The following is a 15505-nucleotide window of genomic DNA, read 5'->3' on the forward strand; positions in this document are numbered from 1 at the left end:
TAGGAGAGACGGAACATGTAAAGAGGTGTTGGGGAGTCCAAACAGAGCCTGGAAGGGATAATGAGAAGCTGTGTGTGTGACAGACGCGTAGCGGTTTCCGAGAAGCCACAATTAGCGTTTGGCTATTCAGTCGGGTGCCCTCCTTGTGGCAACTCCCGACGGTGTAAAATGGCTCGACAACAATGATGAAAAATATGGAACAGAAAAACCAGGGTAACGCTTCAGGTGTAAAGTCGGAGAGGTGACTTGAAATCAAGCGCAAAAAACAAGAAGGTCTCCGGAGACTTGAACTCATCACAAAGTCTTTCACTGTGTAGGTTTTTCATTAAAGTTCGCTGTGGGAACAATCTATACCCTCCTTTATCTTCCCTCGGAGTAACATGCTGCTGTGTCTCTGTGCCGCAGACAGCTGGTGCCTCGTATAGACCGCTCAAATCGCTGCCTTTACCGACAACAGATATTACCCGAGAATAACAGGCAGACCCGGCGCATAAAACAAAGGTCCCATAACCTGTTCTAATTAAATTGTCCGAACTGACAGCGTTCACTGCGGTACCTGTTTGTTGTGGTTTTAATTTTTTTTTTCTCCACAAGGGATTAAAGCTCTCTTTGTGCAGGCTCTGTAATCAGCGCGCCATCTCAGTGCCCTCCTTCCAAGGCCTGGCTCCCGATGAGTCCCGGCTCTGCCTGCGTGGGTTTTCCTCACCGCTTTGCTGCTGAAGCGCGGTGGTGCAACCGGTGCCGTTTTCCAGACACATCGGATTGGCAGTACTGTAGCTGACAGGTAGCATGCAAAAAAAAAAAGAGAGAGAAAAACCCTAATAGGCTTGGGTATAAAACTAAAGCTTGCTTTCATTAGGCTAGCAATAAAAGCAACCACTGGAAAATCGTCTATTCTGTAATTATCTGACTGAAAACAGGCATCGCGTGAATAAATCTGACTACTTAAGCAGAGATAAAGATCGGGGGACTAATAGAAGACTTGCCAATGTGTGCGAACCAATTACACCATGTGTTCATTTATGTGACACGGCAAAAAAAAAAAAAAAAAAAAACACTTCCTAACCCCGGTGCCCTTTCAGTGCCAACTGTTCAGACTTGGCTGACTGAGAGGAATGGCTGGCTGAGGATCAGACTCAAATCAGAGCCTTCTGTCCTCATTAAGAATATTCCGACATGACCTGCTGTTTTATGTTCATTGTCATTAGGAGGGAGAAACTAATTGCTTTGTTAAGAATAATTACCCTCCTGCTCCAAAGACATGCTCTTTTCTTTTTCTAGTCTGTGCAACACATTGTAACTGCACATAGTTTTATGCAACTTATTGTATCACCTTCATCCAGGGATTTTTCTAGACAGAAAAATAAAATTGATGTGACAATAAAAACAGACCATCACATGGTCAACATGGTGCTGATTCCTCACTTCATTTCTAGTTTTCATCCCTCTTGCAGTACGCATCAATAAACGCGTGAAAATAAAAACATTTAAATATGCACGCTATTTTCCATCTTTAGTACTGACTTAATCTGCTCAAAAATGGGTGCGCTCGAGTTAAAACGTGGCTTCCTGGAGCATGATGGTGAACCCATATCCGCTGCTCCGATTCCACATTTTCCTTGAGAGTTCTTAAATGGTTCGGACCACCAAAGAAGAAATGCAGCATCGCTTCACAAAACAAACTTTGTTTTGACGTCCCCTGCTCTGAAGAAAATAAAAAACTATGCAAGATGACAGGTCTCAAAAACATATTCCAGCTCTCTGTCAACTGCGTGCTTGATTTATTGCAAAGTAAACAAAGGATAAATTAGTGGTGCACTTTCTGATGCTATTTTGTTACTTGTAACATCTTCCAGCGACTCCTCCAACCTCGGCAGAGTGATTGTGATGTGGACAGAGGTCAAAATGTGATTAAAATCCGTATTTTCCCAGGAAATTGGAACCTGTTCTCTTTTTACAAGAACTGAAGTCAGACAATGGTGTCTCTGAAGGGCAGTTCAGCATTCCACTTCAAGAGGCTGTAACACAATTTTGTTGTCGTCTGTTTTCTTTTAAAACGTCTCCATTTTTAAGGATTGATTGCCATGTCTTTTTTTTTTTAATAAAAACTGACTTACACAGACTGACAGATTGCACCAATTAAACAGTTTGTGTGTGACAAAAACATGATGATATTTCCTTTGTGCTGTTTCCCTAAAGTAGAAAAGTTGTCACAAATCAATATCGGAGGAAAGGTCTGTGTTAATACAGGGGCAAGTGAAGAAGTTAACTAACAGAAGGAGAAAGCGAGGGCTGCTGTTAGTTCAGCAGCCACATAAAGCCCAGTTTGAGTTGATAAGTTAATCTTTAAATCATCTAAAGTCCAAGGAGTTACAGCGACATGGTTAAAAAAAGTCGAGACCTTTTTCCAGAATCTAAATAGGTTGAATTTCTGAACATTTTTCTGTTAAAAATTACAATTTTTTAGTACAAAATACACTGAAATGTTCAAAAAATGCTTCACTGACAAATAAATTGTGCATCACTGCCTTCGCACATCTTGCATCCTGCACATTGCTGTGGTTGTTGATGAATTAACATCAATACAGAAACAAAATATTTCTAATCCAAACACTGATGAGACAGAAATGGATAAACCACTACAAGAACAATTTCTGCTTGGATCTTCTCAGAAATTCACAGTCTTTCATTGAGGGAACATCATTCCTGTCATTTTCTTCAATCCTTTTGCTTCGCATGAGTTAAACTGCTCACCACTGCCCCCACAGGTCGTCACAGGTATTACTAAGTTTGCTACGCATCTGTAAGCCTTGTGGAAATGCACCAAACCCCACACAGCAGAAGGCTCTCTCCATGTCTGCTTGGCTATTTAGCCTCAAACATAATTGGGCCTTAAATGGTTACATAATTATTGGTGGTAATTGATTTTTCGGGGGATACAGTGTTTTCCACCCTAATAGGTGACAATATGCATTCTTTTAAATTCTAAGTATTTGCCTGTCTTTATCTGTCCAGCCACAAAGTCGTTTTCACCAGTAGTCAAGTGGCTTCTTTTGTTTGAGCTTGGTTTAACTTCACACATGCTGTTAACAGTTACAGGTCAGGATTTGGTGCTGTGTTTCAGCACACACACAGAGGAAAATTAACTTTCAGTTGTGTCAATTTAAATATGAAAACTTAATTTTAGGACATTTCTTGCTCCTTTGAAGCCAATTAACACAATCTTATCAAGTCAAGTAAAGATTGTGGGTGTGATTTCCATTGATTATAATGCAAACAGCTCAAAATGTCACTTGCAATCTTTTCACTTTGCTGGGAAATCTCCTCGGCCATACTGGACCCTCGGGCAGGCTGCTTATGGGCAGCAGGCTGTATGTTTGACATCCCATGCCAAGAATTCCCCGTTCTGAAATTGCACTCGTCGTGCGAAGTTGCCGCGCATAAACACTGGAAAGTAGGACAGCTGTGTGTCTTAATGAGTTAATGTGCATCAACCCGTGATGATCCGCGCCGACAATGGCTGCAGATGTGATGATGTGCGTCACGCAGCGCTGGTGTCCCTGAAGAAAAAGAAGAAAAAAGGAAAGAAAAAAAAAACAGGCAAAGCAAAGGACTCCCAACAACAGCCAGACGCGTCAGCCCGTCGTCTTGACAGTCATTTACTGTGAAGCTGTGATGCTGCGCAGCAGGTAAGACCATTCACTTTAAGCACAGCTGCGCGGGACGGGTCCAGTTTCCCGGGAAGGGGCTCAAGTGGCGAGTTTGTGTGAAAATACACCTCCTTGCGCAGCAGCCCACTAAATCATCGGACTGCCGAATGGAACTGAAAGCATTACGAAAGGTGCGTCTGCTGATGTAACTGGGGTCCATTGTTAAAATCCGACCCACTGAGGCGAAGAGAGATTCGCAAACATGAAACTCCACTCAGAGGGGACGAGATCAAAGGACGGACTACACTTCTGTGTCACTGAGTCTGTTGAGCATAAATCTCCCCGGGCATTTGTTTGGGTACGGCCAGCATTGCAGGCCTCCATCCCCTTTCAATAAAACAGTTTTATGTGTGGACACCCATTTATACAATTAGGATATAAAATCTTTGTTTCTGTTAAAAGAAAATAGATATTCACATATGAAAATACAATGTTAACATAGTTGTGAAGAGAAAACTGTTGAAATATAATATTTCTCCACATAAGGCTTCACCATGTGAGAGATAGAAAAGAAAAAAGGTCTCTATAAGTGAAATGCCTGAATTGATGAAAGAGCACACAGTGTCCCGATTTGGTCGCATGAGACCTGAGCGAGATATCCGACACCTCCACATAGGAGGAGATGAGAGGAAATGTTGAATATAGAAAAGCGCTCATGGGCAGAGTCGCCTTTTCAGTGGGCAGGCTGGCCCAATTAGAGATGTAGACGACAAAGTACACCTGTGTGTTCGGCGCTGCTGTCAGACGTTATGCTGAATTCCTTAAGGCAAGAGACGGTATTCAGTTTTCAAGGAGAAATCGTGCCATCCAACACACACTCGAACACACACACTCCTCACATAAGCAAAGATGTCATTGATTTTTAGAAGGGCATATAGCGGGAAGACACGTCTGAAAGACAGCTGAGATGCTTTTAACTCCTTGAGTGCCTCATTTAACAGTCATGGTCAGAGTGATGTTTAATCTGAGTCTGATAAAAAAGATGAGAGTTTGGGATTTGATTATTAATTATTTTGTCACTATTGACAGTTTTTTTGTGGATCTTTTCCATCCCACAGCACTGTGGTTATATAAAACGGATTAAACTGGTCGGAAGCAGTTATCACAAAGATTTTCAGGTTGTCGTGCGTGCAGCAGTGGTTGACGCGGTGCACACGGCTCTCAGCGGTGACAACAGCTCATGAAATGTCTGTGGCTGTTGCAATGTCAAAACATGTGGAGAGATCACGCAACTGGGCTACTAAATCAGCACTGAAGTCCCACAGAGTGAGTGACTAAGACGGCGTTTAAATAGAACGTCTGGGACATAAGCAGAGTTTTTTTAATTCTCCAGTTTTATCAGCTTTTGTTTAAAAACTAAGACCACATAAACCTCATCGGTATCCCTAAATCACCCTCGGTCGTTTCCACGTTTGTCACGTTTGGTCTGGTGAAAATAAATCCTGGCATCGTCGCTGCGGAAGTGGAGTCCATCTGTTGAAGTGTGAACGCTGCCATTGCCAGTGGACCTGGTAGCTCTGAAACGGAGGTCTTTGTACGGCTTTAAAATTACTCCAGAGTATTACCATCAAAGTTCAGTCATGAACATAGACAATAGGGTGATCAACGTTAAGTTTCCCAATGGTATTGATACAATAATCATGATTAAATCCATTCATTCAGACTTATGACTTATGACTTACTGATGCTGGTTTAACTGAATGTCCGATGAGCATAGAGAAATAACAAAAAAATATATGTTGAAAGTAAAGAGTAAAAATCTAAAACAGCTACAAAACTACAAGAAACTGATAACACAAAAACAGTAAATGGCTAAAACAAAATAGCTAAAAACAATGGCCAAGAAAGCAACTTCCACCAAAAAGCAACTAAAAGATGGTAAAAATGTAATGAAATTACCATTTAAAAGGCTTTTTGAAAATTTGATAAACGCAGCATTAGTTACAGTTTTAGTATTTTGAACTACATGAGCGTATGAAAACTCTGACCCTGCCCTACTCACTCTGTCTCTCTTTCTCTCTCTGTATTGTGATGGACTGCAGCCCGTCCAGGGTGCCTTTCTGCTGTGAGCATATTCGAACTTTCCCAAAAAGCTGGCTGTTTCAATCAGACATAAAGTCAATAAGAGCGATGAGGCGTGAGGCGTTATCGCCCTTCCCTTCACAACAATAAGCTAGAAGCCACATTAATGCTCCACAGAGTTAGGGGAACTGCGGAGTTAGGTAATAATTCCACGTGAGTTTGTAATTATAAGCAAAACCTAATGAACAACATGCAGCACGATAATGGAACCAAAGAACAAAAGCTCCATTAGTCACATGTTGGAATGAATTTCCGCACGGGGCTCAGGCGATCATGCCGTCTAACCGGATTCCGACTGAAAAATGCATTTAATGGTCAGTTTGGTATCTGAACGTCGTCACAGGAGGAAATGTCACGGAGCTCCGCGCCCCCGGCCTTTCGGCCCACTGTTCGTCCAGCTGACAAAATGTTACCGTCATAACCAAATGAGGGCTGGGAGTCGGTGGGTGGCTTCGCTCAAACAGGGAAAGTCCTATCCAAATTCCAACGCTGACGGAATCCAGCATGCCGGCACCCCCACCCCCGTGAGATGAGAGCAGCAGGAGGAGAGCTGGGAGCGCCGTGGATAAACCGGAGGAGCCCAGTATGACTCACTGGAATCAGGTGTTCCAATGATAACACGGGAGTTTGAGTTAGCGACTGTCTGACGCAACCAGATTTCTTGATAACCCAAATATTTTTCCGGAATCAGTGATCGCACTTGTTAATCATTTGGACTGGATTTCCACATGTTTCAGAGCAAGCTGGTGACTGAATGAATGAGCCGAACACATTGTTGGTGCATGATCAATGGTGCGGTCATTTCTGCAGATAACAGAGATGAAGCACTGATTTAAGCACGGACTTAGGCGGTGAGGAATTATGCACGGGTCCTTCGCCATAAATAAGATTCATTAAGACGCTGACAAATGCACATTTCATATTATCGCTGTATTTTCTCATCAGGGCACTTTCTGAATGAATCAATACTGGTCTTGGAGGTGATTAGAGCGCTGATGGATCAGAGCCAGGCTGCCCTTTTAATGGTGAGATTTTCCATCAACATGACTCTGGATCACTCTTATTCATCATAATAGGTAAGGACATGGGCATATGGAAACCTTCCTTTCCCTGCAGCGTCATTTAGGTGACGGATTGTGAATATGGCCTGTCACTCCGCCGCATAGTCAGACATCTGATTAAAAGAATTAATATTCAAAAGGTCTCGCGTTCATCCATCAAGGGCTCGACTACACCCAAAGAAAGCGACCTCATGGAAACATAAGTGACCTTGGGATAAGATATGTCTTTTGAGTGTCTTTTCACTCACATCCTGAAAGACTCCCCCCCCCCCCCCCCCCTTCTGTCTCACCTACAAAGTGGCGAAGGAAAAACAAAACAGACCATGAGGAACAGATAGGGCCTGTCTCTTAGAAACTCATCACTGTGACATATGACATTGACAGACAGATGCTGGAAAACAGATTTTCTCCTTTACCCCAAAGACATTTATCTTTCACCCCTTGTTTGTTCCTGCATGGATCAAATAGGGGAAGATGTGAGCCAGATGCCAGACTGTCTGCTGACTAGACTCCCTCACCCAATCACTGGCCATTCCTGGCAGCTGAGCCACATTTTTTGAAGTAAATTACACACTTTCACCATCACGATACCCTAATGAGCCAAACTTTACGCTGAAGCAAAACAAACAAGTAACTCTGAGACGAGCCTGAAAACATGCCCGACACAATAAAACTGTGGTGCTGAAACCGGAAGATTACAGGGCAGAAATCAATGAGTATACAACTTTATGTATTAATTCACCACATTCCCAACTTAAAGGCTTCAAAATGGGTGCTCAGTCACCTTTGCAGAGCGATGCTGAGAGACTTCCAAAATGAGGAAACACTGCCATCTGGAGGACTTCAAGCCGTCAGCTGGAGGAGTGGTGTTTTTAACCAAAGAAATTTTTAGAAAAACTGTGTTTTTCTGGAACACAAACAGGTTTATTTAACAAATCTTCTGTATTTCTATCACTGCAAATTTTTCAGATTTTTCCAAATCTTATCCTGGTTTGGATTCAACGCTTCACACAGCTGTGGAGGTTATGCCGCAGACATTACGTCACCAAATCTGCCCAGATGTTTTCTTTGTGCCATCAAGAATCATCCGAGCTCATTTAAACCCTGAAAACAACGTGAGTTACAGTCTGGGGCGCTCACCTTTGGTTAAACATCCCTCTGAAGTTGTAATTGGCTCTGTAGTTGGGCATGGGCTTGGGATCCAAAGGCCTGTAGATAGCTGGTTCCCCTCTTTTCATGGCCAGACCGTTCAGCTCCACTGTAGGTGTTATACTGCCTGTGTGTGTGGGACATGCAGAGAAAAGACATTAAAAACAAGATCCAGCAACCAGCTGTTTTCTAAGATGTTAAATGTGTAAAATCAACATAGTCCCTAAAGTGATCCAAACACAACGGGCTTAACAAGTTAAGCTGTCACTTTGAAAACAAACTGTGAGAAAACTATGATGAATGCGCTCAGATAAAGTTCGTCCGTCATTCTCACCTGCCTTACTACTAATCCCACAGCCCCCTGCTGATGTTACATAATCCATCAGGGAACTTTCTTAATCTCATTAAGAGCTGACTCCGAGAATCACTTCAACTAGAATACCACCAGGGGCAGCGCAGTAAGACAATTTGATCGGAGAAAAAACATAAAGGTGTTACTAAGAGGGTCTGTAAAGGCTGTGTTGAGAATTTGGTTAATTTGAGGAAATTCTGTGGTTTGAGCGCAATGCCAGAAGATTCATCAAATACATTACTGCCATGCTTCTTCCTCGCTCTCCAAGCACTTTATGATAACAGGCATGGCAAAGTGAGAAGTTGGTTTGGGCTAAATTGAGCTTAACATCTCTGGGTCAAAACACTGATTCTAAAACTGTGGTACAAGTCTGAGAATCTGTGTGTTTAAAAATGGTAGTGATCAGATAGAACTACACTGCGAAATGAGAATCAGAATCTTGAGAATCACTGGGCTACAGAGTTAACTGACCAATAGAAGACACTAACGGCATGGGAATACATTCTTGCTCATCCTGTGCAACTCATCATTAATATGACCATTGGTTCAGATGTCATCTTTTTTGAATCAATCTGTTGTTCTGACAGTTCATACCAATAACTGCATTTCTCTAACCAGACTCACGGAGACTGGCATAGTTACAAATTAAACGTGATGTGCCCGCTTCACTTGATGCGCTTGTGTTCTAAGGTCAGCCGGGTTTAGGAGAAAAATGTGTCAAATTCTTTCTGCAAATGATCATAGGAAAATGGCGTGCTACGGAGGGTAACCATTAAGACAGAGAATCTGGAACAAGAGAGCTGATCTGGGAGGGTGCGAAAGATTAATATTAAAGTTTTTGCATTAAAGTATGAATCATTAAATGTCACTGCGGCTGAGTTGAATTATATATGAACGTATTCAAAAATAGGTTCCAAATTCAGTTAATTCTCTACAAATGCACGTTTGTGTGAAATTGGACGTCCCTGAAGTGGCCAAACCTGGATTGCTGTTGACGTCAACTTTCGGAGAGCGGGGCGCTGGCCTGGGAAGGACACTCTCAGCCAGTGCTTTGGCAGCCGTGGAGTGCTGGGCCTTTTTGATGCTGGTGCCCTCGGCCTCCCACATCTGCTCCCCAAGAGTCAGCTGCACTGTGAAGATCTGGAGCGGGGACACCCAGAGGGGGAGGACATTACCCGACGGCAAAGACAGTCCTCACCCACATCCATCTCCAGCCCATATGGCAGGATAGATCTGCACATAGTTATTTAGGAAACACTAAAATGAGTTCACCTTAGCGTGTGCGGGGCCTCTCTCATTGAGGAGCTTGTACTGTGGTTGGATCCTATTGAAACGGGCTAACTCATTCACCAAACACATTGGAGTTTTCTCTTTAGGGTTTGCCATGTTCTCCTGGGGTGGGCCTGTAACGGAGCACAGCAGATAATGACACAGGGAGCATCACTGTGGCCCAACCAGGGCTAGACCTGCATGCATTAATAATCATAATATCCTAACATGGTGAATTATAGAGTTTTATTGAGTGACAGGCCATGAGATATTCATACATTATGAATAGGCTTGAGGGAGAGCAGGAGACGGAGGAATTTATCTTTAACACAACTCTTATTTACAGCTCCAATAAAACCATTGAACTGCTTTCACTACATGCAGTACGGATCTTATGGCGGCCTACCTGGTGGAGAGGCAGACACAGGGGCGTCCCCATATCCGACTGCAGGAGCAGGGCAGGCGGGTGTGGGGGCCGGGCCTGTGCCATTGACGGAGGGCTGCAGACCCAGGGTTCCTGGGCTGGCCATGGCCGTCGGGGGGACTCCGGGGGAGAGGCCAGGACCAGCCAGGGGCGCTGAGGTCTGTACTTTCACTTGAGCCATGCTCTATTCCTGAAACCCAGAGGAAAAAAAATGTGTGAACAGACAAATACTGCAATTTAAACTCGATATTTCAACAAAGAGTTCATTTTAACTTTGTATCCTGGTGCAAAATAAAGTGCGTTGTCTCTTTCAAAACTGCTTCAACTAAAAACGCAACAATGCGTGACTCATTACCAGCATTAGCAAAGTCATCTCACAGTCCAGAGCGGACCCTCTGGCAGGCCGGTTTTGGCCCACGGGCCATATGTTTAACACATTTTAGGCTCATCTGACATGACCTGAAACATTCACTGTATTTTAAGGACCTCACTGAGTCACATTAAGCTTTATGTGTCACAAAAATCAACGAGAAGCAAGTAGGAGACTATACACTGATAAAGCAATATTCTCCTATTAATATATAATTAAAGCACATCCTGTGTTTTATATTCACCCGTGCGTCTCCCTGATCATTCCAACTGGTGACTTTCTGAGTCAGAGCTGAGTGCAAGGACAGAAAACAATATCATGCTCCCTCCAGTGAGAGGTACACAGCTCCAGAGGTGGTGGAACCGTTTTTTTCCTGCTCAATGTTTCGATATCACGTGGTCCATTTCAGGGTCACAGGTCACTGGAACTGGTCCCAGCTAGCTATGGGTAGAGGCAGAAACATCATGGCCTGGCCATCAGTCCATCACCGGGCAAACACACTCAGATGCACACATATGGGCAATCGCAGGGACGCCGAGCCTCATATACATGTTGTTTTACTGCTGGAGCGAAAACCTTGAATCCATGATTTTCTTGCAGTGACGCAAACACAACTATGCAGCCTTGTGATATCTTTCAAACTGACAAAAATAATTGAATTTCAAAAATGTTTTGCTTGAATATTTACTGATATTATCATGCAATTCCACTCCAGGACACTGAGTATTGAGTTTATCTCGCAGCAGCAACACAAGCTTTTGGCGAGTGAAGGAATAAAGCCTGATAATGAATGAACATTAATCTTTTTCACTTGTGATTGAACCGCCTTTAGTCCATAAAAGTCACTAATGACATTGCCTTTTTATTTATTTATCCAGTCAATGTTTTTCTCTGTGGGCCACACAGTAGTGTAGAGGTTATTGTGCTTGCCTCAAACATAATCCTCTGCATGTTTTCACTGATTTTGCCACAGAAGATTGATGTTGTGTTGCGCTGTTTTGGCGATGTATCAACTATTTTGATAACGGCCAAGTTAAATGTTACATGTTGTCCTTCACTGTTACTGTGGAGCCATTTGTTAAACCAACCAGTAGAAAGTGAAGGTAATGCGACAAGAAGTCAGTGAATGTAGGAATGGCACTCATTCGTTAACTACATATCATTAGATTTGAATACCAATTATCTGATGAAAGAAGGTGACAAACAGAAAGTTTACACTGACTAAACTCACTAATTCTTTGGCAGTATGCCGCTTCTTTAGCTGCATGGAGGAAACATTCAGTTCTAAACAATGAAACTAAAAATAAAAATCTAATAATCAGGTCATTAACATGTATAAGGAGTGGACATATAAATCCACATTTTGCACAATTCTAAGGTCTTCACTGTTAGATTTCTGTGTACAAAGCCTGGAGAACAGACTTCAGACTGAGCAGCCCTGGGCCTATCTCACATTCTGATCCACTGGCAGCCAATACACCCAGACAATGAGGCTTTATTTGAAGGAGCTTTGCTACTGTTACTGCTGCCAAACTCCACAGAAACAAGGAGGAATCCTGTGATAGCTGCGTGAACACGCGATAGAAGTCAGATCTGCTCTTGCTTGTGACTCAAGTGAAGTAAAAACAGCACAAAGGTTAACGTTTAACACCGACGGGCCCTCTGAAAGAAAAATACATTCAGTTTTATAGACATGCGCGCATATAAACTTGTGGGTTTTGCAGCATCACTCACATGTCACAGCTTTGATCAATGTTACTATTCAAACATCTCCAAAGGTCAACACTAACAGTGAGAAACCTCACACTCCTTTCTTTATGTGACCTAATTAGTACACGGCAATGTCGTTTGACTTTATCAAACATAAAACCATATAAACAAGGGAGATGTGTGTGAAATCACAATGAGAGTGCTGAGTAAGCAGTTTCATGAAGACAGACCCATGTTGGCTCGCGTGCAACACTGACATTCTAGAAAATACTCTCCTTCATCAAGCTCTACACTGTATTACATCCAGCTATTGTTAATGAGCTTGTTAAATTTATTTGCTAACATTATCTCAACTCAAAACCACTTGTTCCTACTGACCAAATACAATTTAATTTAGCCTCTGAAGCTTTTTACGTCACGAAACTGAACCTGATTCCTGTTCAAACTATTAAATAAAGCAGCTAGAATTTAGGTTTCATCTTTTAGGCACGCATGAAATATTTATGCAAATGCAATAACCTCTAAGGTCACAGCCTGCAGTTAGAAAACACAAGTAATTTAATACACATCCATGCGTTATCCATCAACAAAACAGAAAGATGGGATAGATAATGAAAGGATTTAATTACAAATAAAGCACAAACTGTATCCAAGCATCTTGCCAAAATGTTGCTTGGGAGTTTTTATTTCAGTGCAATTGAAAGGAAATGAAGGACATTCCTCTCAGGCCTGACAGAGGTAAGAGCAAAAGCTTGCTCAGGATGCTAAGCTGAACTCCTCAACCAGGCATGTCCAAAGTCTGGCTCAAGGGCTGATCAAGTACGGACTTTATACTGCCCTCTTGTCCTAAAATCTTATTGGGAATCAGGAGAATAAATAAATGGATTTCTTTTTTTTTTACCAGTGTCAGCATAATTGTTAAGCATACATGCAAAAAGCATAACTACAGAACAATTCATAACTTTTTATGTCCACGTTGCATTAAAGACTATCTTGAAAAAATAACTTGATTGCAAATCTTTGGATATCTCATGACACTTAAAGATAAGATATATTATTTACCAGATACAAGGAGACATTGTTTACGCTAATGTAATAAGCCAGCATTGGCTCTCTCACACGTCCACAGAAAAAGGTTTGGACACTCTTGTACTCCACAAAGAGAATCAAATATAAGGCCCACAAGCTAACATTGGGACACTGGAGGTTCCAATCTGGCCCGCAGGATGAACTTGAAAGAGAGTTAAAGTTACTAAGAAAGTCATGACTGCTAATTTTTCATGAAAAAGTAAAGGATATTTCAGATTCCGCCAAGATTAGAGTAAAATTAGCAGATGTAACATAGAAACTCATATGAACACAAGAGGATAAAGAAACAGCTTGATAAGCAACAGCAACTGACCAACACATTTCACACTTTTTTTTTAAAGAATTTTTAGGGAGTTCTGTACAAAAGTACCAGAAGTGAACACTAAGACTGTAGTTGTAATTAGCTAAGAACAAACAGGGTTGTACATGGCCAATGAACTAAAATGAGTGTGACACAAAATGAGTGTCAATAAGAAGACTGTCCGGTCCTGGGCCTGGAGGGGTCAATAAACAGCATGTTAGAGATGTTTCTCTGCTCCAACACACCTGAATGTAAGACATACATCACCTTCAAACTCATCATTCAGCCTGATAATGAACAACTCATTACAAGTCTATGAAACAGAGGGACATGTACAGCCTGCAGGACCACAGCTGTGCAGCAATATCCCAACCAGAATGGACAAAATCCACATCATGCACATGGGCATCTACTTACATTCTGGCTGAATTTAATATGCATATATGATGGACAATATTGCATACGATATTACACAGGTCCATGCAGACATTGATATGCTTTTCATCAGCTTCAGCCCTCAGTCATGATTACAGGTGTCACCTGTCATTAAAATTCAGTGCCATTTTTTGTGCTGTTGCAAAGAGCTGTGCAGTCTGAGATTCCAGACAACTCGTACAATCAGTTGCATACACAAAATGTCAAATGCATGTGCATGTGACATTAATTTCTTGCACGTTTCTGAGATGTTCCTGTCCATATCCTCATTGCATCTTTCCTGATTGTGAGGTTCACAGATCTCACTCTCTTTTCTTGCTGATGTCTCACAGCAAAATGCACGGATAAATCATTAAATTACAACATTGCTGCATGGTTGTGATGCACACAGAGTTGTTCGTGGAGGTGGTGTGAGGTTTGGACTGCCTGACAGAGCCACAGATCTGTCTGCAGCCCCCCTGAATCGACGCTACTGCCTCGTCTGTGCTCAGCTTAGCAGGAAGCTAACGATACCAAGGGGGAAAAAAACGGGATTTCCTCCGTATGTCAGCGCTTAAAAACACGCCGACAGAATGGGCCAGCATGCATACTGTCATGACCATGCCGCTGTCATTCCTCCCGATGCATAAATCTGATTTCGCCGCCTCCAGATACGCTAGTTTAGCCGGTGAAAGCTCATCATGGCTGATCGGCCGAGCACCCCTCCTGCTAGCATCTCCATACCGCCCCATCCTCCACGAAAGTCTGGGGGATTTCAGTCCATGCTAACATCATACACGGACTGGCGACAGCGTGATTAATACTTCAGTTACTATTCAACAACACGGGGACAAATATTTTAGGGTATATTTTACCTTTGTCCAGGGCCAGACCCCAGTTACACCTCCAACATTGGCAAACACTAAAGAGAACTGGATGGAAGAGGGAACGTACCATCCTATTATCAGGGAACATTTTTTTAAAACAACTCATTTTAGATGCCATGTACTGATTATTGTTATGCTTTATGCACGAGGTTTCACTCTTGTTAATTTCGACAGTGATAATTTTTGCATATCACAGCCTGATCGTGATTAGAGTTGGACGTAGATCTTGAATGAATCGGCCACCCCCGCCGCGATGGGAATGGTTCCGTCCTGGTGCGCTTCCTCTGAGCCTTCAGTGTAACTTTTGATTCACAAGCAGAAGCTTTTTTTTTTCCCTGCACGTTAAACCTACTTTTTAGAATTAGTTTGGGTTCATGATGGGGTGAATTTTTTAATGTGTGCTTGATTCATACTGCACGTTATTTTTATGAAAAGGCTCTCCATTCACTAAGGCAGGTTGTACTGTGAATAAAAATGAGCTTAACCTGTTTTAATGTCACAGTAAAATAAACAAAATGCACATACACTAAGCGCATTATTAGAGACACAGCGTTTGAAGTACTACTGAAAGTAATGGACCACATGAAAAGAAATGCAAAGCAGATGGATTTCAACCTACAAACCTCAAATCCTTGGTGTCTGTAGTGAAACTCTCAGCAATAAATCAGGCAAGTTGTGGTCTCGCTG

General features: G+C 42.3%; 1 protein-coding gene across 1 annotated transcript in view; it reads right to left on the reverse strand.

The window, feature by feature from the left end:
- Nucleotides 1-14867, reverse strand: part of stau2 (staufen double-stranded RNA binding protein 2) — an 85753-nt gene extending 70886 nt beyond the window's left edge. Inside the window, exons 1-5 of the mRNA XM_030099614.1 lie at nt 14807-14867; nt 10030-10237; nt 9627-9757; nt 9335-9494; nt 7994-8129 (exon numbers count right to left, since the gene is read on the reverse strand). Coding sequence (XP_029955474.1) covers nt 7994-8129; nt 9335-9494; nt 9627-9757; nt 10030-10228 — 626 coding nt within the window. The 5' untranslated portion in view covers nt 10229-10237; nt 14807-14867. The remainder of the gene's footprint in view (nt 1-7993; nt 8130-9334; nt 9495-9626; nt 9758-10029; nt 10238-14806) is intronic.
- Between the last annotated feature and the right edge of the window lie 638 nt (nt 14868-15505).

The sequence above is a fragment of the Salarias fasciatus genome, chromosome 9, assembly GCF_902148845.1.
Source record: "Salarias fasciatus chromosome 9, fSalaFa1.1, whole genome shotgun sequence".
NCBI lineage: Eukaryota > Metazoa > Chordata > Actinopteri > Blenniiformes > Blenniidae > Salarias > Salarias fasciatus.